The sequence below is a fragment of the Vombatus ursinus genome, unplaced genomic scaffold, assembly GCF_900497805.2.
Source record: "Vombatus ursinus unplaced genomic scaffold, bare-nosed wombat genome assembly UNPS02009062.1, whole genome shotgun sequence".
Taxonomy (NCBI): Eukaryota; Metazoa; Chordata; class Mammalia; order Diprotodontia; family Vombatidae; genus Vombatus; species Vombatus ursinus.
The window spans coordinates 19,365,100-19,389,772 of record NW_020948840.1 but is presented as its reverse complement, the minus strand read 5'-3'; the positions used below and the strand labels follow the sequence as shown (position 1 = coordinate 19,389,772).

The 24,673-nt window shown below is 41.8% G+C and overlaps 2 protein-coding genes across 4 annotated transcripts in view; one reads left to right on the top strand and one right to left on the bottom strand.

The window, feature by feature from the left end:
• Positions 1–3,747: 3,747 nt before the first annotated feature.
• On the bottom strand, positions 3,748–7,249 carry FNDC4 (fibronectin type III domain containing 4). 2 transcript variants are annotated; one of them, XM_027850490.1, is made up of 7 exons: positions 6,884–7,249; positions 6,522–6,691; positions 6,325–6,440; positions 5,858–6,062; positions 5,283–5,372; positions 4,593–4,714; positions 3,748–4,353 (listed from the first exon to the last, which is right to left on the bottom strand). In XM_027850490.1, the coding sequence occupies exons 2-7, from the start codon at positions 6,643–6,645 to the stop codon at positions 4,318–4,320; spliced, it is 693 nt and encodes a 230-aa protein (XP_027706291.1). In that variant the 5' UTR covers positions 6,646–6,691; positions 6,884–7,249; the 3' UTR covers positions 3,748–4,317. The 2 variants fall into 2 exon arrangements, with proteins under 2 accessions (XP_027706291.1, XP_027706292.1); XM_027850491.1 differs by having other exon boundaries at positions 6,522–6,673.
• Positions 7,250–21,180: 13,931 nt separating this feature from the next.
• Positions 21,181–24,673, top strand: part of GCKR (glucokinase regulator) — a 28,873-nt gene continuing 25,380 nt past the window's right edge. Inside the window, exons 1-7 of one of the 2 annotated variants that reach the window (XM_027850535.1) lie at positions 21,181–21,259; positions 21,784–21,939; positions 22,144–22,212; positions 23,502–23,570; positions 23,952–24,025; positions 24,129–24,195; positions 24,406–24,459. In XM_027850535.1, coding sequence (XP_027706336.1) covers positions 21,200–21,259; positions 21,784–21,939; positions 22,144–22,212; positions 23,502–23,570; positions 23,952–24,025; positions 24,129–24,195; positions 24,406–24,459 — 549 coding nt within the window. In that variant the 5' untranslated portion in view covers positions 21,181–21,199. The remainder of the gene's footprint in view (positions 21,260–21,783; positions 21,940–22,143; positions 22,213–23,501; positions 23,571–23,951; positions 24,026–24,128; positions 24,196–24,405; positions 24,460–24,673) is intronic. The other variant, XM_027850536.1, reaches the window with a different exon arrangement.

Sequence of the window (24,673 nt, the reverse complement as noted above, 5' to 3'; positions counted from 1 at the left end):
CCGCGCTCACGTAGGCCCAGCGCGTCAAACGGCGCGCGGCGACGGCGCAAGCACGGTGGGGACGCAGAGGGGAGGGGCAGGAGGGGGGCGGGGGACAAGGAGGGTGGGAGGAGGGAGGGAAGAAGGGGCGAGAGAGGGGTAGGAGAGAGGAAGAGAGGAGAGAGAAAGAAGGGGGAGGAGGGAAACCGGCTCGGGGAAGCTGTCGGGTAGAGAGGATGTTCCCATCCGTTGGACTATACCCAGCTTCCCAGTTTAGATCAATTCCTGAGCCTGAGCCCAGGTCTGAGATAGCCGCAGCATCCACACCCCCCAAATTCACCTCTGAGCCGTTGCTCAAAGGCCTCTGTCTCTAACGGGGTCGGGGCCAGTTGGAGGGCACGGTGGGAGTGAGAGGGGGAGAGGACAATGACCCTTAGAGCAGGAGCTGTTTAGGGACCAGGCTGCAGCAGAAGGTGCTCTAGATTTGACTTTAGAGGACCTGAGTCCAGATCCCAGCTCTGCAGCTTTTAGCTGTGTGACCTTGGTCAGATCTTAGTATCACGGATCTAGAGCTGGAAGGGACCTCGGGGGTCGTCTCATCCAACCACTCTCATTTTTCAGCCGAGGAAACTGGGGTGACTTGTACAAGTCACAGTAGGGGTACAAGTGCCAGAGCCCGACTCAGATTCAGAACCTGCCACTACTATAGTTCATCACTGCTCTTTCTGCTACACCTCTCTTGTCCGGCTCTGCTACTTGCTACCTTAGGCAAGTCGGAGAATCAGATTTAAAGCTAGAAGCACAGGTTCAGTAGTGATCTAGAAAAAGCTCCTCATCTTACAGTTGAGGAAACCAAGTCCTGACAGTTTGTGTCACTGGTTCAAAGTCAAGACATTCAAGTGGCTGAGTGGGGATTTGAACCTGGGCCCTCCGGCTCAATATCCAGATGGTCACAGCCTCTCTAGGCTTCAGTTTCCTATTTTGGACTCTTAGGTGATTTCTAAGACTATAGAACTTATAGAAATAGGAACCTTGACTCAGGCTAAGTAGAGGAGATAGATGTTTGCCTTGTGGTCACAGGATGAAAATGGAAAAGGCTCTTAGAGGTTGATTCATCTGAACTCTGACATTTACAAATAAGGAGATGGAGAACCGAGAAGATAAAGTAACTTTCCCAGTACTCCACAGGTAGCACAACCAAACTTTTTTAGAAGTCTTTCCCTCTACTCGTTTCTATGTTTCAACTAGGTTTTTTTTTTCCAAGTTGCTAGTTTAATTAAGTCCTAGCTTATCTCATTTTACCTCAGAGGATTGTAATCTCTGTGTCTGATTTCTTTTCCTAGTTCTATTTAACACTCTTATCTTTTTTTTGAGTTTGTTTAGTTTTGGCGTGTTGTGGCCCTGTGGAGGGGAGGAGACAGTGTGATAGGTATAGTACAAAGAACACTGGACACGGAGTCAGAGGACCTGGGTTCATAATCAATTTCTGCCTGTGTGACCATGGGCAAGTCACTTAACCTCTTTGGGCCTCATTTTCCTTGTTGTAAAATGAAGGGATTGGACCAGATGGTCTCTGAGGTCACTTCCAATTCTGGATGTGTTAGCTAAAGACTCCAGTGCCCTTTCCACCATGCCTGCCTACCTCTGTGTTCTGGAATTCTTGTTTCTTACCCAGAGTTAGCAACGGAAATGGGGACAGGTGATTACAAAAGTCACCTCTTTGTGAATCAGAAGGCTCTGAAGCTTCCAGAGGGAAGAGGATGAGGCTGGGAGGGGCAGAAATTCTCAGGACAGAGGTCTTCTTCTTAGAAACTTTTAGCCTCTGGGTTAGTTTGCTAGTAGAGCAGCTATCCAGGATTTCTCTCATCTTCACAGAAAGAAACAAAGAGGGTGCAGGACACAGTCATGATTTTCACAGAAAATTAGGCCCAGAAAGAAAATAACCTAGATCAGGGTCACATTGTTTCACTGGGCAAAAATAACCCCTGTCCTTAGTTCTGCTTCCAGGACCTTGTTCGAGACAGAGTCTGAATATGACGCCATTTAAGCTTTTCTTTATTAATGTGTCTTGAACATTTGAACACTAACCCTGTACAGACCCCATATAGAAAGTATTATCCTTGCCTGAGTCCTTCTAGAGACAAGCAGGTAAATGTTTAGAAAGGGGTAAACAGATTCTGGGATAGTCCCACTTCTACTGAAGAGATGAGCGAGGACTGTTGACGCTATCATTAGGGAGGACTGACCAACATTGCTTTGCTCAGACCTGTCCCTGTGCAGCAGGGATGTCACAAGAGGCAAAAGTGGACAGTTCTGATTTAGACTGTGGGCAGGGAAGATATAAAAGGTATTACTGGTGATAGTATGAACCCTCCTTCTCTGTCCTCCCCTATTGAGGATAGGGGCAGTTTCATTTTTGTCAAAAGATACGGTGCCTGCCACATAGTAGAGACTGATTTTTTTGAATAATGTTAATTGATGTGTTATAACTACCCTGTTTTGACCATAATCAGGAGAATTTAGTCTTTTCCAAGTTCCATTTATGTGTCACCTATTAGATCTTTCCAACTGAACGTCCCATAGGCATCTCAATTCGACATATTAAAAATAGAACTGGGGGCAGCTAGGTGGTGCAGTGGATAGAACACTGGCCCTGAAGTCAGGAGGCCCCGAGTTCAAATCCGGCCTCAGACCAAACCCTTGACACTTACTTAGCTGTGTGACCCTGGGCAAGTCACTTAACCCCAATTGCCTAAAAACAAACAAACAAAAAACAAAAATAAAAAATAAAAATAGAACTCATTCTCTTTCTCCCTGAACCTTCCCCTCTTCTTAAATTCCATTTCTGTGGAAGGCAAATCCTTCCAGTCACCCAGATTCCCAACCCCAGTCATCTTCTACTCTTCCTATCACTGTTTCCAATTAACAGGCAAGTTTCATAATATTCAACTTTCGTAATATTTTTTGATGCCATTCTTTCCACTTGCATAGCCACAACATTCATTCAGGCTCTCATCCATCTCTCTGGAACTATTGCAATAGAATCCTAGGTGGTTTCTCTCAAAGTGAAATTCCAAAACATAGGTCTGACCACATCCCTCCCACACTCGAGCAGAAAAAGTCCAGTAGCTCCCTGTTGTCTCTAGGATAAAATAAAAACTCCCATGTTCACAGTCTGGCTTCTGCATACCTTTTCAGGTCCTTATACAGCTAAACCAATCTACTTGCTATTCCCTGTATAGTTAGGGCATTCCATCACTGAGTCCCTATGCCTAAACTCACCTTTTTCTATTACAATCACTAGCTTCCTTCTAGGCTCAGTTTAAGTCCCATCACCATCTTTTTCATAAAACCTATCCTGACACTACTCTTTCCCCCACACACACACTTGCCAATTTTGCTAGTGCCCTGCCTCAACCCCCAGAAATTTTATTTTTATCTTGTGTTTTGTATATACTTCTGTGGGCACATTGTTTCTTCCCAGATTTTTGGCATTGTCTTTGTATTGCCATCACCTAGCAGAGTACCAAGCCCATAGTAAGATACAAAGTGCTCAATAAAATGCTTGAATTTAAAACAACTGGAGCTAGGGACTCCCTACACCCATTCCTCCTGTGTTTTCTCCACCTTTTTCTAGCTCTGGGTAAAGAAATAGAGCATTTGATACAGGAAGCCTGGGGGCTCGTATGAGGGGGGGCAAGTCTTGAATTAGGATGTCATATAGAAAAAGGTGGGGAAATTCCAATAGTCACATAGGAAAATTACTTCGTTCGAAGAACCTTTTATTGTAAAAACGCCCAAGGGTGTGATCACCAGCAGCTCTTGGAGGCTGCCTGATGAGGCAATGAAGCTCCTCAGGCTTCATGGAAGACATTAGATTAGTGCAGCGTGGTATCTGATCCGTGGGCCCCAACAGTCCCTCCCCCCTGCCCAGAGCCCACAGAAAGACCCCCATTTAAGTCCTGGGGACAGAGGCTGTGTTTAGAGGCAGCTAAAGATGTTGACAGTCTTGATGCAGGTGAAGTAGGTCATTTGCTTTCTTGGTCTTCATGAGATAAATTTAGACAAGTCACTCCTCTCAGAACCTGGAACACTGGGGACTTCTCCCACTTTTCACTCACTCTCCAGGTCTAAGGAAGCTTTCCCTACCATACCCTCATGACCCAGCTTACAGTGAGAAAGGGGAATAGGAGGCAGGTTTGAGTGTGTAGGAATGCTAGTTATCCCCTCTGGTTCAGCTGTAAGGAAGTGGGTAGGATCCTTCTATCTTGGATGGATGACCATCTGAGTCTTTTATTACCATTCCCAATCCATCTCTCTCTTTTGGCTCCATTTGTTTCAGACGTCAATGGTGTTAATGGATGGTGACTTTTTCTGTAATGGAAAATTATGCCTGAGGCTCTGAAATCATTCAAGAATCTTAGGGATACAGTTCCTTTTTTCTCTTTTCCTACTCCATGTACCTACTTCCCTTCCATTCTTCCAAGCCATTCCATTCTCTCTGTTGTCTTTGGTTTCCCCTTCACTTATCTGGGTCTTGCTGGCTACCTGAGGAGACCTTTGCTAAAGCACCCACCCTTCCAACCTTCTTCAGTTCCTAACTCCCACATCACCTGTCTGGCCCCCATTGGCCGACTTTGAGGGCTCTGCTCTGGCCCCTTTCCCTTCTCCTTGGGATTGTTGGAGTCGTTATCCTTGATGATGTCATACTGACGGCAGAATAGTCCGATCACAGCTGTAATAACATCAAGATACTTTACTCTTATCCATAATCCCAATTTCGGATCCTTCTATCCACCATTACTATGTGTGCACATGCACACACACATACACATACACACACACAATTTCTATAAATCCCAGGTAGTCTGATCTTTTCCTCTTTGCCTCCTTCTTACAAAGTCCTCCCCCCTTGATTTTTTTCAATAGACTCTCATCAGCATCCCCTCCCTAACTTCAAGTTATTTCCAGATTCCCTTCCACCCTCCCTAAATTCACCAACCCTCATTCTCTTTCCCTTGCTTGTGACCTTGGACAAGTGACTTCACCTCTAAGAGTTTCAGTTTCTTCATCTGTAAAAGGGTGACAATATTATTCTCACTACCTACCTTATGGGTTTGTTGTGAGGGAAGTGCTTTGAAAATCTCAATGTGCTCTAGAAATTCAAGTACTTATTATTGTCCCCCTTCTCCCAGTGCTATTCACCACCCCCATCTTCTCTACCCCTCTCTTTTTAATTCCCAGCCCACCCTAAGTAGTCTTCAATCAACCCTGACCCTTTTTCTTCCAAACCTCTTGCTCACCTGCCCACATAAGCAACACCACCACGATAATGACCACTTCCCCTGTCTGCAAGGTTCGTTCTCCATCCAGACCTTTTACTGTGATGTCACCTGAGGAGGACATACAAGGCCTAAAGGATTACCAAGGAGATAGCTAGGAAGCTTTATTTTAAAAGGCACTTAAGGAAGGCACAGCTGGGAAATAGAATGAGGGATAGATTCACAGCCACTGAGCTCAAATTGTAGGTCATCCTCTCCCCAAGGATGGCTGATTTGTGGACAGAGAGATTGGAAAGTCAGGGAATCAAGGCATCAGATAGTTGAGGTGGGGCAAAAAGCCAGGTTTTTACTCAGGATGGAAACTTTGTGGGCTGGAGATCAGGTTAAGGTTGCCTTGTAAAAAGTTGCTCTTCCAAATTACCAGCCCTTTCTTTTTTCCCTCCCTCCCAGTCTGCCTTCCTTTAGAGATACGGTGGTAGCATAATTAGTTCAATCACCCTTCTTTCTATTTATCTAGGATAGTTACTTGCCTTGGGTAAGTTGAGTGGTTAGGTAAGTAAGGGTCAGAACATCTTGAGTACAGGTCAGGTTCTTACCTGGGCTTGAACTGTTTGAGGGCAGTCGGTCGGAGCCCTTGAGAGTTCGAAAGTGAACCCGAGGCCCAGGGGGGCTCTCCCCCCGAAGACCAATGCTTCTGACCTGTATGGTATAGTCACTGTCTTCAGCCAAACCCCAAAGGGCACAGGCTCGAGTTGTGGTATTCACCTCTCGGATTACCCGCTGTCCAGGTCCATTCTGTCTCTGTGGTGGCAGAAAAGAGTGGTAGATCATAGGACTCTGAACACAGCACACATTGTGGTTCTGGTTATAATATTCCTCTCAGGGATCACATACAGCCTGTATTGGGGGAATGATTATGTAAATGGGGAGAAAGTGTTGGAGTTCTCATTAAAGAAGACCTGTTATGGGAGATACCTACTCCAGTATTTCCCCAACTTGGGAAGAGCCTGAGGAGGATGCAGGGGAATCTGAAAAAAGGAGGGACCAGAGGGCTGATTCATACTTGCTGGGAGATGGCGTAGCCAATGACAATGTTGCCCTCTGGAACATCCCAGGACACTGTGGCTGAATTGGCTTTGAGCTGAGTGATAGTCACATTCACAGGGGAAGGAGGCCGATCTGTGCCAACAAAGTGACAAGTTAATATGACAACCTATAAAGTAGGTTCTAGTTGATCCCTCCCATCCTCACTCAACTTACCTGCTCGGACAAACCCCAAGTCACAGCTGACCAGCAGTAGCACTGTAGGGCTTAGATATGGGGTCAGTGGAATCAGTGAAGCCATTGCTCCCACAGAGTCCATTCTGGGGCACTGGGTCATCATCTGCTCAATCCAGCCAGTTTAGGGGCTCCTGCAGGTGTCAGGAGTCCTGGATATCAAAGAATGCCCACAAATAGGATCTGCAGTCGATGTCCAAGATGCGACCCAACCTCCCCTCTGAAGGCTCCCCAATGCTATGTCCACCACAACCCCCAAAACCCCCAGGTAAGCTCCGCCCACACCCACACAGCAGCTCCACTAACTACACCTCTGAACATGTCTCTGCCCTGCCCACACCCACCTGCTGGGCCCCAGAGTCTCCGACAGTCAGGCCACTCTGAGCCTAAGGGGCCGCTCTATGCCTAGGGAGCGGCCCATCTCTCAGCTCCGTTGCGCTGTCCCTACCCCATGCCAGCCCAGGCCCGGCAAGGAAGGCGGTGCAGGGCCCGGTCCGTGGAGCTAAGGGCGTGATGCGGAGCACTTGTCTCTGAAAGCTGGGCTTTGGTCCGGTTGGCTCTCAGAGGACTCCGCTCTGTCGTTCTTTCGCTTCCTTCCTTCCCTGCGGATCCTGACGCTGGCTCTGCTCCCCGGTGCGGAGCGCGATGCCGAGATGCCACGCTCCGCCGCTCTCTGCAGCAGGATGTGACCCTCCAGACTGAGACCGCGGACTGGGGTTCTGCAGCGCGCTGGCTCTGCCGCCGCAGCTGGGACGTGTGGTCCAGCCCCGCCCCCGCCCCCGCCCAGGGCTCTCGCCTCCCTTCTTTCTCTCCACCGCCCCACCCTCGACTCTCCCTCCCCTGTAGGCTCTCTTCCTCCTACTTCTCTCTGTTTTCCCCCTTGTTTCCCATACATATAGAACAAGAACAGATTACCCAGTGGTCCAGTAAGGGATGCATGTTGTCTGCAGATGACAAGTGGTAGTAGGGTCTTTCTTAACATTGAGTCTCCAACCCAACCAGCCAGGCCCTCCCCAAACCCATTCTCTTGCTAACTCCAAGTCTCAACTTCCATGATTTCAAGTGGGAGAAAACAAAAACAAAAACAAACCAAAATGGGATGGTTTAGGTGTGAAACTTAAGGAAACAACAGCATTCTACAAGAATTAAATTCAACAAATATTTCTTAAGCTACTATATTCAGGGTAATGTGCCAAATACTGTAGACTTAAAGACAAAAAAAAAAAATAAACAGTACTTGCCCTCAAAGAGCTTACATTTTAGTGGGGAAATACAGCACACAAGGACATACACATTGTATGTCCTTACATATGTATATAATTACTTTTAAGTATATACAAAGTAATACAAAATAATTTCAAGAAGAATCTGAACAGTGCTTTGAAGGAAATTAGAAATTTTGTAAGGTAGGGATGAGGAAAGTACATTTCATATATGGAAGACCACCTGAACAAAGTTTTGGAGGTGAGAAGCGGAATGGTATGTACAGTGAAGAGCCAGCAGATCAGTTTGACAGAGACAGAGAATAAATGAAGGGCAGTTAGGTGCAAAGTGGATAGAGTATGGGACCTGGGGTCAGGCAGACTTATTTTCCTAAGTTCAAATTTGGTCTCAGACATTTATCAGCTGTATGACTCTGGGCAAATCACTTCACCCTGTTTGCCTTCATTTCTTCATCTGCAAAATGAGTTGGAGAAGGAAATGGCAAAACACTCTAGTATCTTTGCCAAGAGGACCCCAGATGGGATCACAGTGTCAGACATGACTGAACAACAACAACAATATGAAATTATTGGAAAAGTAAGTGGAAGCTAGATTGCAGAGGACCTTAACTGTTTTGAGAATTTTTATGTTTTCTTCTAAAGAAAATCAGAAACCGTTGAAGATTTCTGAGCAGGAATGACATGCTTTAGGAATATCATTTTGGGATATAGGAGGAGGACAGATTGTAGAGGGAAGAGGCTAGAAGTGAGGAGACCAACAGAAGGTAATAGAATGATTTCAGGGTAGTGCAAACTCCTCAAAATGTCATTTAAAGTTCTTCACAGTCTGACTTCATCCTACCTTAATAAACTTATTGCACATTACTCTCTTTTATACTCTATACTCTCCTGACAACCTGACCTACTTGCTGTTTCCTGTCCTTGGCATTCCAACTCCTATGAGGCTACCCTCTATTCCCAGAATATACTCCCTCTACCTCTGCCTCTTAGAAACCTTTAAGTTACAGCTCGGGGTGTTACCTCCAATAAGAAACCTTAACCTCCTCTCTTCCTTCCTCCCCTTTGCTATTTGTGATTCTCCTTTCTCAAGTTATCCTGCATTTATGTAAGGAGTGTGTTTATAGGGCTTTATTTCCCTCAATACTTAGGGGTGAGAGCATCTTCCAAAAGTTGCCTGGAGTACACAGAATGGTGATATCACTTGAGGATTATGATTGGTGAGGAAGAACTATGGAGTGGGAGGCCAGTGGACACAAGAGGGTGTGTATAAAGTGTATACAAAGGACATGTATAAAGTGATAGAGAATGAAATGTATATAAAATTCTTGCAAATGCAAGAAAACAATTTACTGTGCCACAAGGAAAACTACTCTGAAGGATTATAGAACTCTGATCAATGCATTGACCAATCATGATTTCAGAAGATTGGTGCAGAATGAGAGCATATATTTTCACACATAGTCAATGTATTGAATTGTTTAGCTCAACCATACTTATTTGTGATAAGAGTAGCACATAGGCGTTTTGCGGTTACACTTCCAGCTCATACACTGGCAGGCATGGTGTTACATCTTAACTTACATGATACTACATTTCCCCACAGGGGAGGGGTAGCTCTGAGAGGTTAGGGAGATATAGTTCAATTCAATAGTTCACGAGCCCACACTGGTGTGCTTCTTCCCAAGATATCTATTGATGCTAGTTGGTCAGCCAGACAATTCACTTTTTATTTATTAAGATGGTATAGTTGTTGCAAAAAGTGCTCCTATACGGACTTCAGAAAAACCTGGAAAGACTTGTATGGACTGATACTGAGTGAAGTGAGCAGAACCAGGAGAATGTTGCACACAGTAACAGTCATATTATGTGATGACTGACTTTGATAGATTTAGCTCTTCTCAGCAATGCAAGGATCTAAGACATCTCCAAAAGTCTCATGATGGAAAATGCCATCTAAATACAGAGAAAGAACTATGGAGTTGGAATGCAGATTGAAGCATACTATTTGCTCTTTTTTTTCCTTCTGTTTTGTTTTGTTTCTTCTTTCTTGTGGTTCCTCCTATTGGTTTTAATTCTTTACAACATGACTAATGTGAAAATGTTTAATAGGAATATATATGTAGAGCCTATATCAGATTGCATGCTGTCTTGGGGAGGGAGGTGGATGGGAGGGGGAGAAAATTTAAAACTCAAAAGCTTATGGAAGTGATTGTTGGAAACTAAAAATTAATTAATTAATTAAAACAAGTGCTGCTATAAATATTATGTATATGATGACTTTCTTCTTAAAGGTCTCCTGGGGGTAGTAATGGAATCTCTGGGTCAAAGGGCATGGGCATTTTAGTGACTTTATTTGCATAATTCACAATTACTTTCCAAAATGGATGTACTGATTCATGGTTCTACCTGCAATGGCAGAGCCTATCTTCCCACAACTCCTCCAATATTGACTATTCTCATCTCTTGTCATTTCTTGCCAATTTTCTTTGCCAAGGGTGAGAGGTGAAACCTCAGGGTTGTTTTGATTTACATGTCTAAAAGTATATTATGCATCTTATGCCCATCGCCCCTGTGTAGGCAGCTAGGTGATATAGTATGTAATTTAATAAACACTTATTAAGTACTTAGCAGGTGTCTGGCATTGTACGATGCACTGAGGATACAGAGAAAGGCAAAAGATAGTCCCTGTCCTTCAGAAGCTCACAATCTAGTGCAATAGATAGAGAGGTTGGCCTGGAGTCAGGAAGACCTGAATACAAATCTGGCCTCAGATACTTACTAGCCATGTGGTCTTGGACAAGTTACTTAACCTCTGTCTGCCTCAGTTTTCTCAACTATAAAATGGAGATAATAATGGCACCCAATCCCCAGAGTTTTTGTGAGGATCAAATGAGATAATATTTGTAAAGTGCTTAGTACAGTGCCCGGCACCTAGAAGGCATTTAATTCTTTTCTTCCTTTCTCTGTTAGGAGGTAGGTAACATGCTTCATTGTAGTTTCTCTGGAGAACTGGCTGATCAATGCATTGTTCAGAGTTCTTAAGTCTTTCAAAGTTTTTTTTTCTTTATAATGTTGCTATCCTTGTGTAAATTGTTCTCCTGGTTCTGCTTACTTTACTCTGCATCCTGCATACCACCCAGGATTCTCAGAAATTGTGCCTTTCATCATTTTTTAAGGCATAATAATGTTCCTTTACATTCATTCATCTAACACAATTTGTTCAGCCAACTGTTTAAGAGGTCATCTAAGACACCATCTTAGAGTTTCATCATTTCCTTTAATTTTCTTTTCCTTCTTTTCATCACCCTTTAGGATCAGGAAATTTCTTTTGCTTATGACTATTTCTTTCTGGTATTATCCTTTCTCTTAATCCTCTGCCTCCATTCTCCCTTGTTTCCCTGTTGAGTTTGATACATTTCTATATCAAACTGTGAGTGTATATGTGTTAATCCCTCCTTTGTCTGTTTTAGAGGAGTGAAATTCATCTGTTATGAATTCCTCCAATCCCTTTTTCTATATTATATATTCTTCTCAAGTACCTCAATTATGAGAAATTGTTAAGTTCCAATCTCTTTTTCCTCTTTTTGGACACTGGTATATTTCTCCTTTTACCTTTTTCTTTCACCTCATCCAACTCTCAGAAAAGAATCAATCACCCTCACCTTCCTCAGAACTTTTGTATTCTTATTTAACTCCCTCAGTACCCTTTGAAGACTTTAAAATTCCAGAAGGGTACTTGGTTCTTTTCCTCCCATTACAATGTTAACTCACTTGTCCTTCCTTCCTTGTTACCTACCTCCTAACAGAGAAAGGAAGAAAAGAATTAAATGCCTTCTAGGTGCCGGGCACTGTACTAAGCACTTTACAAATATTATCTCATTTGATCCTCACAAAAACCCTGGGGATTGGGTGACATTATTATCTCCATTTTATAGTTGAGAAAACTGAGGCAGACAATTACCTTTTAAAATTTCTTTTGACTCTTGTGTTTCTATTTTAAAGTTCCTACTCAGTTTTGATCTTTTCATCAGAAACACTTGTAAGACTTCTATTCCACTAAAAGTCAGTTTTTCTCCCCATAGGGAGAGAACTCAGCTTTGCAGGATAAATTATTCTTGGATGTAAGCCTAATCTGTAGCCTTTTGGAATATTGTTTTCTAAGCTCTACTCTCATTTATAGCAGAAGTTGCCAGATCTCATATATTCTTGATTGTTTTGGAGATTAGATATTTTACATTTTATTCTATTTTTTTCAGTCTTTTTACTTTGTTCTAATATTTCTTGCTGTCCCATGCAATCATTGATTTCTCTTTCTATAAGCTTTGGATTTTTCCTATGATGTTCTTGGGAGTTTTCATTTTGGGGTTTCTTTTAGGTGGTGATGGATCTTTTCTATTTTCACTTTGCCCTATTGTTTTAATATGTCAAGTCAAATTTCTTTCATGATTTCTTTTTTTTTTAATTTTTTTTAAATTTTTAGGCAATTGGGGTTAAGTGACTTGCCCAGGGTCACATAGCTAGTTAAGTGTCAAGTGTTTGGTCTGAGGCCAGATTTGAACTCAGGTCCTCCTGACTTCAGGGCCAGAGCTCTTTTCACTGTGTCACCTAGCTGCCCCATGATTTCTTAAACTATGTTATCCAGGATTTATTTGGTCATGGCTTTTAGGCATCCAATGATTTTTTTTTTTGTAATTGGAATTGTTAAATTTAACTACAATGTGTTTGCAGTATAGGGTTTGTTTGTTCATTTGTTTGTCTTTTCCTGGAGGCAATCTGTGGGTTCTTTCAATCGGCACTTTTGTTTTCTATGCTCAGTTCTGGTGCGTTTTCTTGTATTATTTCTTACACTATGATGTTCAGATTATTTTGACTTGTCATGTTCTGCTACTCAAGTTGTTGCTACACATTTTGACTTCAAATTAATATGTTTTGCTTGTAATATCCTGTTTGACTTTTTAATTTTCTTCTTCTATAGTATCCTTTACGTCTGTATATTTGTATTCCCAACCACTTGTTTTCTCTTTTGTGTCTTTGAAGAGATTCACCACTGTGGATTTAAGTTTTTCTGTTCTGCAAATTGTTTCTGCTATGTAGGGCATAAATTCTGCTTTCATGATTTTTATTTCTTTCTTGAATCATTTAAGAACATCCTGTTGTGGTTAAATGCTGTCCTGGGAATCCAAAGAGTCCTCTGCCTCATCGGATGTTGATTCATTTTACTTTGTCTTACAATATTTTTTAGAGATGTTTAGACTGTTTAGATTTTTAGATGTTCTGAAGGACATTCCTTTCTGCTTTAATATCTTTTCTGTTGGCTTTAATCTGCTTATGCTCAAGATTTCTCTGTTTTCTTCCTCCTGAAATCTTTGGCAATTTGAGTTCTTTTTTCTTTATATTTTCCTCTTACTCACTTTCTAATTTCCTCCCCTTTGATGATGGATCCCTCAAAGGCTGGATATCACCACTATCTCAGCCTCTTCCCTGGAGAAGAATTAATTCTGAGAAATTCATTTTTCACTGGCTTTAGTCCCTGTCCCAAGTGATTTTTGAGGGGCAGAATTGGCCCTAGCTTGGTATTGATCCCTGTACTTCAGGGTTGGTGGAACCCTGCACTGCCCCAGTTCTCTCTATTCATTAGTTCTCTGCCTGAGCACTGCAGCAGTGCAGTGTACTTGTGCTGCTGCCCCAGCAGAGCATGCTTCCATTTTCTATACTTCTGCATCCTCCATACGGAAAATGGGGTGGGGAAGGGCAAGGACAGAGTTAAGTTCCATTGCTTGTTGTCACAGAATGCTCTAGTGAGCGCAAGAGCAGGGAGTATGCTGGCTTAGAATGCAGCAGCAGCAAGAGAAGTGTAGTGTGGATCTCCTAACACAATCCCTGGGTCTCCTTGTGCAGCCCTGCCAAGGCATGGGGGCTAGTGTAAAAATAGGTGCTGACTCAATGCAGAAGTCTAGCCCAGTGATTCTCAGATTATTTCTCCTTGATTTGTTTTACATGTCATATTTTTTTATATAGGATACCTTACATTTTCTTCCATTTTTTTTCAATCTTTTGACTTTGTGTTAATATTTCTCGTTATCTTGTAGAGTCATTAACTTTTGTTTGGGCCATTCTAATTTCCAAAGAGTCTGTTACTTGGGTATGGTTTTATACCTTTTGTGCTAAACTGTTCATTTTCTTTCCAAGACTTTCTTTCAAAGCTCTCATTTATTTCCAATTCTTTCCTCTATCACTCTTATTTCATTTTATATTATCATTTTTCTCTTATTTTAAACATTTGCTTCATTTCTTCTAAAAATTCTCACTGGTCAAGCTGTGTTGTTTTTTTGTTTGTTTTTTTTTGGGGGGGGGTATTTGCTTTTAGGTGTTTTGGAAAGGTTCACCTCTTTTGGATTTGTAAAGTCTTAGATATCCCTGGCATCATAAAAATTCTTTATCTTTTTTTATTTACTCATTCTTCCAGCTTTATTTCCAGATTTGGACTTTATATTGAGACCAGAATCTGTACACTTCTAGTGGGACTGTTGTAGCTTTGTATGATCCTGGTTCATCATATTTGGCTATTGAATGCTGTGTTCTTCAAGTATTACAGAGGCAGATTGAGCCAGGAAACTGTAGACTTTCAGCAGGCCCTATGCAGTCAGATCAAGATCATCTCTCCATTGCTCTCCTCCAGGGCTTTGCATGCAACAAAGTTGCAGATTTGCACCTGATTCATTCTCTAGTAAAAAGTAATTGGCCCCAGCCCCTGACAGCTATTTAAAAGGCTCAGCTGGTTCAGAGCAACTGTGTTTCTGACCTAGCCCTCTCTGGATCTGGATTGGAGCTCTTGATTTTTCTCTGGGCTATAGGGACTGCTGGTCCAGCCCTTTTCAGAGATCTGGGAAGTCCTCAAAAGAGCCCCTCTGGGAGACCCTGCTGCTGGCCTAGGCCCAGAGGTAAGTCTGCTATGCTGTGGACCCAGCCCTGTTCTGCACCCTAGGGACTAAATGGGGAGACCCTGTGTGGCTGACCTGGATGAGTGGGTATCTGGCATTTGCTCTGGGTGACCCAGGCTGCTGACTCTTCATGGCCTGGGACCAATCACTACTGGTCTGGTGGTCTTCTTAGATCTTTGTGGGAGTAGTTGTGAGAGGAATTGGGATATATTGCTTTCTCTTATACACACATCTTGGCTGATCTCTTGACTCATTGATTTCTGCTTGGTTTATTCTAGTTTGAAAGGAATCCTTTTCTTAGGTAAAGTTTATTACTTTCTCTTCTAAGCTATTTATTTTCCTTCCAGTTCTTTCCTCTTAACACTTGTATTTCATTTCTTATCTCTTGCTTCATTTCTTTTAGATACTCATGCAGTTCTTATAGATAATTTATTTTTTCCTTTGAGTCTCTGCTTATAGTTATTATGGAATTAATCTCTTCTTTTTGGAGGATCTTTAGGTTTGCACAAATTTTTTATACTGGTTGATGTTTTCTTCAATTTATTCATCTCTCCAACTTTAGTTCCTAAACTGGGACTTTGTGCCACAGCCAGGCTCTACCCTCTGCTCCACTTTTTGGTGGATTATTGGCTGTACTTGATTTTTCTCTGGGTCCCGTGGGTTTCTGTGTTGACTTGTCAAATACTTCTAGTATTTGGACTCCAAGGATCTTTGAGGTTCAGAGTGATGGATCTTCAGGGACTTCTCTGGCATCCAAGGACAGATTGTTAGGGATCTCAGAGCCCCTGGGCCTAAGCTGTCCTGGTCTAAATTGTTGCTGTCCTACACTGTGGTTGTTGTCATGGCGTATTTGCTGTTGCTCCTCAGGGTTTACAAGGTCCCCATCTGACTACCCTGAGGCCCCCACTCTCACACCTTCCTTAGACAGAGCCTTGCACTCTACATGTGTCCCTGGCCATCTCTGGTAAGACTGGGAAAATCTTCGTGGGAGTCTACTTTCCTGCCATGCCCAATCACCCTCCTATTGCCTTCTGTCTTCTGGCTGAATTTTTGTACAGTTCTGGGGTGGAAGAAGTCACTTGCTATAGTTTCCTATTGTTATTTCTCATTCGTTATTTGTTCTGGTGCAAATTTCAGGGTTTTACTGGAATACATTTGTGGGAGCTGGGCAGTTTGCCTTTGTTTAGACACCCATCTTGACTCGAAGTCCAAATATTATTTCATAAAGACAATGGGGAAATCTCTTTCTCCAGTAGTAGTCACTCATACACAATTTACTAACAAATTAAATCTGTAATAAAGCAAAGACATAGACAACTTCACAATATTTTGACTGAGCTAGCATCACCTCAAACCCTCCAGATAAGAGTAGATGATTCCACTTCCAGAAATACAATTTAATAATTTAGTTCATTCCAAATACTGATTATAGTCTTTTCATAATTTTCTTCATATTTTTTCCTTCAAGATAAGAATTAAATCCAGTCTCTTAGGGGATAAGCTAAGTAAATCCTTTTTCTTTGTTCTCTCTAGTCGTCACAGGAAATAGTCTTTCCAGAATATACTGTTATTTGCCAGCTCCTCACTGACTCTTTATAAAATTCCCTTAGACCAAAAATAAAACCTCCACACTCCCCCTCACTCCATAGGAAGAAGTACCTCACATCAAGACATTTTTCAGCTGTCATGCAAAGTATTGTTCCCATAACATTTCATTTGATTCTTAATGATATAGTAACAATATCTATAGTTTCTGTAGGAAAGCCAAATGAAACAAATATTAGTTTCATATCCTCTACCTTTCCCAATGTATCTGTCCCCATCCCCTATCCTAGAAATCCATCATTCATGAAAATTAATAAAAAAAAATAGGGGGAAAAATCTGGTTTAGCAAAACTAACCAATATCTTGAAAAATTCTGACATAATATATGTTTCATATCCATAGGCCCCTACCTCTGTAAAGAATTGATAGTAAGGTAGAAGGGAGGACGTACCTTCTTATTTCCCTTATTGGAGGTCAAGCTAAGAAATTCTAATTTCTCAACATTCCATTCTGATTGTTTTATTGTTATATTTTCTATTTACATTATTATAGTCATTATTGTATGTTGTTTTCCTGATTTTGCTTATTTCACTTTGAATTAGTTCACAAAAGTCTTCCAATGCTGCCCTATATTCATCATGTTTATTTTTCCTCATAGAAAGGTAATATTCCATTGTGTTCATGTGACACAAGTTGTTTAGCCATTCACCAATCAATGGTCATATAATTTGTTTCCAGTTCTTTCTATTAGAAAAAGGTTCAGGTAATGTTTTACTGTTTGATTGCCTTCCTTGTTATTTATGGTTTTAATATCATCTGATTTCCTAATGCCTGGCAGATGCCTTTCTGAGCTAGGATTGCCTTCTGCCTTGATGAATGTCCAGGTAGAAAAGGGAAGCCTCAACCTTCACCAATTATAGAGAAAAGCAGCATGGTTGGGAAAGATCATGATGCCCTCCCTAAGTATTCACCAAAATTTTGCTCAATCCCTTCATCCAGATCATATGCTAGCCCTGTCGTCGATATATTTAACCACTAAGCAACCATCACAAACACTTCAAAAAGGTTTCAGAGGATCTCAGCTTACAGTTATCTATTTCTGTGGCAATGGGATCAAACATGATTAAAAGGCAGAAAGTAGAAACAATCTTTCTACATACTGCTGAAAGTCACCAAACATTACTTAACATTGCACAGGGAGATATCATCATTTTGCTCATCTCTGAGGAAAATGATGACTGGTTTTATAGAGAACATGACCAAACTAAAGTGAAGACTTGGTCTCCATCATTGTATATGAAGTTATTAGAAGAGAATGAAGAAGAAACATTAAATATGCCAGTTCTAAACCCTGTACCCATTAAAAGCATCAGTAGAGCGCATTTATCAGTTTAAAAAAAGTAGGATTGTCATCCTGCCCCCAGATTATCTGGCATATTTGTCTAGAGGATTTCCTACAGACAAAAGAGTAGATGTTGTTTTGAAAAGTTTGACATTAAACCATCAGGGCCCAAATCTTCTAAGTTAGATACAAATGGAACACAAAGTCTTCTTTTCAAAAGGGAGAAAATACTTTTTGTACTGTGAAACTGACCAATACTGACAAATGATAGATCAGTACCAAAAACTGATTGAATAAACGTCAAAAAAGTAATGTCCAGTATTCTTCCCCTGTGTAAACCATAGGTTCACTATTATGATTATCTTGCTTAACATCTGCTGTCATTGTACAGGAGTGAAACATTGCAAAAATTTTCCAATTTTCAATGGATCTGTCTCCGTAAAATTGAGGGGATTAAAACTGCCAATTTATAAGATTTGAGAGTGAGCTTAAAGAAGCTGACATAATATATTTTAATATCCACCATAATTAACAATAAACACTTTCTTCCTCTTCTGTTTAGCAAACCAATAGACTATTCCATTGTTTCTCTTTGGGGGATGTCAGTGTTCCATATTTTTAAAAATATGACATTTTATAGAAATGACATACTGAATAAAGAATTGATTTTGCTTTTATGTTCTAACTCACTGTATCCAAATGCAAAATGATTGTTTTGTTTTAAGGCTAAGTATGTATTGTTCCAAATAAGCAATAGAACTGTAATATTCAATGGATTTGCATCATACGTAAATCATAAATCACTTAGATTGTTTTAGATTATCAAGGTACCACTTCTAATTGTAAAGTCAAAGTTTTGGTTTTTTAAATCAAGGCATATAAACTCCAAATGTGGAACTGTGACAGGGAATGCACTTCCCATCCCAATCCAGTTATTTCAAAGTTAGGAGAAGTCATCCACATCACATGTAATTTTTAGAACTTTGCTTCCTAAAAATGACACATAAACTGTTAAATTCTGGTTTGTACTCCAAATTAACAAATAAAACTTCAAGATTAAAAAAAAAACTTTGGAAAACTGATACTTTTAATGACCCTAATCGGCTCCCTGAAACAAAGGGTCATTAACTTTGCCCCCCCAACACACACACACACACACACACACACACACACACACCCCCAATAGTCTTCCAGTGATGTAATATGGCTGTGTCATGGAATGCCACAATCTTTGAATGTTTAAAGTTGAGGGTCATTCATAGAAGAACATGGAGAGGAACATGATGACGTTGAACAGGTTGCAACCCATTACTAAGCAAGAACTGCACCAGAGAAGTAGCATAAAAGATATCATTAGGGAGATGTGTGACCAGAAGCAAAAGTGGTCCAATAATGTGTTGAGAGCAAGGGATAACTGATGGAAGAAGTGGCATGCCCCATTGGTATTTACACTATGTCAAGAGATCTAAGTCACTCAGCACTTCAGGTGGACTGTTATGGAAGACTTAGGGGGAAACATGAACAAGAATCATCTCAGATGAGGGGGATGGATGAGTTGTTATCTTATCACTGAAGGACCCACGTTAGTGATCATCCAGGAGAATGTAAGCTCCTTGAAGACAAGGGCAATTTTTTGGGTTTTGTCTTTGTAGCTCTAGTGCCTAGCACAGTGCTTTGCCCATAACAGTCACTTAATAGGTGTTTGTTGTATTGAATTGAATCAAATTAACCACCTTCTCCAACTTTTCCAGGTTTTTATCCAGTGTAAAATCTTGACCCTAGGTGCCAGGACAAAGATCATCCCTCTCTGTTGAAGAATCTTTTCCAATAAGTACTTAATGATTCTCCATCTTTGCACGTGCAATTCCTCTCCCACCTTTCAAAATGATGCACCTGCAGATATACACAATGCCAACAGATATCCTTTCTTTCCCTAATGCCTCACCTCAATGGTCATCTCCAGAAAGCTTTTTCTGATTAACATTATCTTCCCTAAGTTTATGTACTACATTCCATTTGCACTTTAAAAAATTTGCTCTGGCTTCTTATGGCTCCACCCTAGAGTTTCAGAAAAAATCTCTACAACAAGGCTTGGGTATGGTTCATGTCCCTTTTAGAAAAGATACTCAGTATTTAAAATATTGACCACATATAATAGACTATTTACTTTATCTGTCACAAAAGGAATACCTAAAACATAAAAGACTCAGAACCAGTTCTCCATAATATTTAACACATAAAACAATACACACAATACCAATTATACTCTTAAGAGAAGTAAAGACAATTTTGTGGTGATATGGAACAATATATAATATTCACCTCAAATCTGATCTTAGACCTTTCAGTTACAAAATTCTCATAGTAGTGTTGTTTCTTCTCCTCTGAGAAGCATTATAGTTGTAGGAATTGCCTCCTGCTAGGTAGTCAGGTAATTTCTCTCTCTTGGTGGAAGTTCATGGGATAGGTTCTCTGAGTCTCAAGCAATATACTAAAAAGAGGGAAAGGGGCAGCTAGGTGGTGCAGTGGATAGAGTACTGGCCCAGAAGTCAGGAGGACCTGAGTTCAAATGTGGCCCCAGACTAAACACTTGACACTTACTAGCTCTGTGACCCTGGGCAAGTCACTTAACCCCAACTGCGTAAAGAAAAATTTTAAAAATTAAAAAGAGGGAAAGGTGTATAGCCCTTATGGGGATCAAGGGGCCACCCAGGATTGCATGTCCTTTATTAAAGGGCCAGAACATGTCTCACTGGAAGGGGGTAGAAGCAATGCCTAGATCCATGGGAAATGCCCCAGTATAATCCTTGTTAGATACTTATTTATATATTACTCTGTAATTTCCTTAAATCATTTAGGATAGATGTTCATGAACCCTAACTAACCTGTAGCTAGGGCAGAGATTTGGACTTCTATTTCTTAGTACAGTATATTTAGTTTATATTTTCCCATGTCTATTGTAGTACTTGGTACACATTTGAAGTTCTCTCTTTAACCTTCATTTTTCTCCTCTGGAGAAGTGTATGCTATGGAAAGGGGGGGAGCTGAGTTGAAGAGGATCATGTAATGTGAACATGTGATACAGTTATGACCCATGAGTTCATTCAACCTCTGATATTTAACATCCCAGAGGACTCTGATCTCTGATCTCTGATTTCCAAGAGAATCCTGGTTTCGGATGTCTCTCAGTCCAGGACTGACTTCTCCCAGGGTGTCTCCCTCCCTTTGAATCTATAGCCCTGTCCTCACTTCCAGGAAAGGATATGGTGACCACTGAGCCACTACAGTTAGACATTGACCCTAGAATGGCAAGTGGCAAATTCACAGATTAAGGTATAGGGAGAAGGGAAGAGGAGGAAGGGGAAATATTAGGAGAAACTCCAGGGGGTCTTTCTTTCATGGTGTTTCTCAGGTTTAGAAGAATGCTGGGGTTTGAATAAGGGAAAAGTTAACCCAGACGGAGGTACACAAGGCTAGGGGAAGCTGGTTAATCATCATTGGAGCTCTGATAAGCCTCTGCCAGCTGTACATAAGATCAACATAGGCAGAGATGAAAGGTTTTGTGAAACCAGAGGATCTGTCAAGACAGTGTGGCTGGAGCTTGAGTCCATGCCTGGGACAAAACGATTTCAACATGTGATTGAGACCCCTGAGCCAGGCAAATGGGAGGTGAAAGCCCTTCTCTGTATTTACACCCTTCCCCAAAACCCCTCCCCTGGGTTGGCTTCTGTTGCTCTTCATCCTCTGTCCTATTCCCCCCACTCTATTTTTACTCCCTTATCCATTCTAGTTCTTCTTCACCCCCTTCTTTCGCCAATGAAATAAGGATACCAAAAAGGAATGTAGTGCTTGAGTCTGTGTATGTCCATCCCCTGTATACTCTTGTGCCTGCCAATACTCCTCAGCTAAATGGGCATGACATAGGACCATAGGTATGCTCTCCAATTCCTGAAAGCCCAGCTTGGTGCCACCTGATTCTCTCAGGTATTGGTTGTAACGTATTGCAGCCTTTCCCCCTGGATTCACTTTATTTGAATATGTACTGTGTTTACTTATCATGCACATAGGGTTTCCTACCTAGTAGAAAGTAAGCTCCAGAGGGCAAGGATTGTCTTATTTTTGTATTTCTACCCTAGCTCCTATGCCTGGCACCTGGTGATAAATTCTTATTGTTGATTATGTTTCCCCTTTAGTTGTCTGGGTATGAAGCATCCTTGCCAATCACAGAAAAGTCGCATCCTCTAACCCAGGATTTAGATAAGGCAAATGCTGAACAAATTGTACAGCTCCTGGGGCAGTGTGATGCTGAGATCTTCCAGGAGGAAGGACAAATAGTGCCTGTCTACCAGGTAACTCCTCAACATCCTTACATATGCCAGATCTATATACTCCAAACCTAATCTCTACCTTCACACCTCTTTCCCCCCATTCTTGACAACGGTCTCTGCCCTGGGATCCCAGTCCCCAGTCCTTCAAATCCAGGAGTAACAACATGAGGGAACTTTGGCCTGGGCCCTCTTCTCTGGATCTTACCTTAATTTGGCCTCTCACAGCGGCTCTACAGTGAATCGATCTTAACCACCATGGTCCATGTGGCTGGAAAAGTTCAGGAAGTACTAAAGGTACTAATACTTATCAATCCCTCTGTCTAAATAATCTAATATCTCCAGGTCTCCTAATCTTCTGTTGTCCTGACCCTTTCTCTCTTTTCCTCTCTTATCTTTTCTAGTCCAGCTTAATATTATATTTTTACTTCTCCCCCTCCTTTTCTACCACCTGTCATTATGTTCTCCTGTTTCACTTAGCTCCACCTCATGAAACTCTGGCTCTGCTTTCAGGACTTCCCAACGTCAATCCCTGACCCTCCAGTTTACTCTTTTTTTTTTTTTTTTTGTCTGAGCTTGTGTTGTCATGGGTGTGAGGAAACAATAACCAGAGGAATCTGTGGTCCTCCTCTACTGGGACTGTCTCCTCTTAACGTAACTCAAGTATGCTTAAGGTTTAAACTGTACCCAATTCTACTTAAAACTGGTTTCTGAAATTCCAGTAAACTTACTGATGCTGCAAAGTTATCATCCCACCTTCCTCATCCTGAGTAAGCCCTCCTGGTTGATTTTTAGAACCCCTCTCCTCTTTTACTACTGTTCCATGCTCCCTGACCCTATCACTCCAGCACTGCATGGCATGACAGCTGACAGCAGACTGCTATGCAAACCTGGGCATCCAGCCACTCAATGCCTTTGAATACAATCAGAGAGCATGTCCTACTACTTGTTCTGAGGTGGTAAGGGAGGCCCCAGGTGACTATTCTTGATTGAATTATAATTCCCTCCTCTGCTTGGTGGTATCAAAAAACATGCTAACCCATTCCAGGGCCATTGTTTACTGCTGCCCCAAATTCCACCCTTATGACAGAGAAGCAGGCTGTGTACTGGAAAAATGTATGTTCTGAGGACTTGGCTGGTTCAAATCATGCCTCTGCCAATGATCACCTGTATGACCCCAAATGGGCAGCATCATTAGCCTTTCTGGGCCTCAGTTACCTCATCTGCAAAATGAGGAGTTGGACTAATTGGTCCAAAGAACTAGTGTGGAAATTTTCTCCATCGATGCAGATTTAGCAAGTCATTTGTAACTGATAGTTGTAGAGCTTTGCTGGGGATGGAGGTGAATTGAGAAGTAGCTTGTTCATAGTCACACAGCTAGTATGTGTAACATAACTAAAGTTTTCCTGACTCCAAGGTCAACCTTTTATGCTCTATATCCTACTGCTTCTGATTTGTATTTCTTATTTATATATAGAGATGAGAGGAGAGGCAAAGGGTTCTTCTCTTTACTAATAAAGGGAGGGATGTCCATTTCCTCTTTTAAACCAGATCTTGCTGATAGTTTTGGGTATATTACTTCTTAGGATCCTGAAGGGGGGCTTGTTGTTCTGAGTGGAGGGGAAACTTCAGGCCGGATGGCGTTTCTTATGTCGGTGAGTGCTCTGATCCCAATGATGCTGCTAACTCCATATCCACTGTCACCACCCAGAGCCTAGAAGCCCACCTTATCTGAACCCCCAAGTAGAACCATCATCCTGATCATAGTTCCTGCCCAGTTGTCCCCTCCCCAACCTCTATCTTCCATGGTATTCAGTTTTCTTTGACCACATCCTAGACATCTGCTAACACTCTGGCTATCTTATTTTTCCAATTTACCCTATGAAAAAGCTTTTAAGTGTGTAAGTCCTTGTGAGGCAGAGTTAAGTCTTATACAAAGAGAAGTACCCAGTCTCTAAGATCTCTAAGAGTTAAAATTCAAGACAATTTTCTTTTCTTCACTATTATTATTTTCTTACATCCTTTTCCCCTGACAGGTTTCCTTTAACCAGCTAATGAAAGGCTTGGGACAGAAACCTCTTTATACCTACCTCATTGCAGGGGGTGACAGGTAAGGGGACTTATGGCCTTTGTAGAGTTCTCAACCTATCCTTCCTATACTATAGGCTTTTAATGTCCTAGGAAGCCCACTGACCATGAGTTTGTCCTCTTAGGTCTGTGGTGGCCTCTAGGGAGGGAACTGAAGATAGTGCCTTGCATGGGACTGAGGAACTGAAGAAGGTCAGAGACAACCAACCTCAGACCCCTTAGATGGACAAAAGCTCTTGACTGTTTCCAGTTGATCCCTCATCACCTTTCCTAGTTTGTGTCCCTTCTCCCAGGAGGGTCTTGTGCCCTATGAACCTTCAAGATCCTCCTTATCCAAGATCCTAATCCTTAGGGATCTCCTCCAAGTGCCCCAGAGCCCATGAACCTCTCTGTCTCTTCTAGGTTGCTGCAGGAAAGAAACGAGTGATTGTCATTGGCATTTCTGTTGGACTCTCTGTGAGTGTGAATACAGAGGCAGGATGGAAAGATTTTGTAAGGAGGATGGGGCTGGAGAGAGAATGAGGAGGAGGATAGATCTGAGGTCTAGAAGAAGATAATAGACAGCATTAACATGATCTTGAGACTTCGGAAGCAGTATGATGGATAGGGTGCTTGACTAGGAGTCAGGAAAGGCCTGGGTTCAAATTCTATCTTTGGTTCTGAGCCTTAG

What these genes read in the sequence shown, in the direction of transcription:
- FNDC4 (XM_027850490.1), bottom strand. Translation starts at nt 6,645, where the DNA reads ATGATGACCCAGTGCCCCAGAATGGACTCTGTGGGAGCAATGGCTTCA. An exon ending in GCTACGCCATCTCCCAGCAA is followed by an intron (nt 6,063 to 6,324) that starts GTATGAATCAGC and finishes CTGCCACCACAG; the next exon opens with AGACAGAATGGACCTGGACA. An exon ending in CTCAAACAGTTCAAGCCCAG is followed by an intron (nt 5,373 to 5,857) that starts GTAAGAACCTGA and finishes TGTCCTCCTCAG; the next exon opens with GTGACATCACAGTAAAAGGT.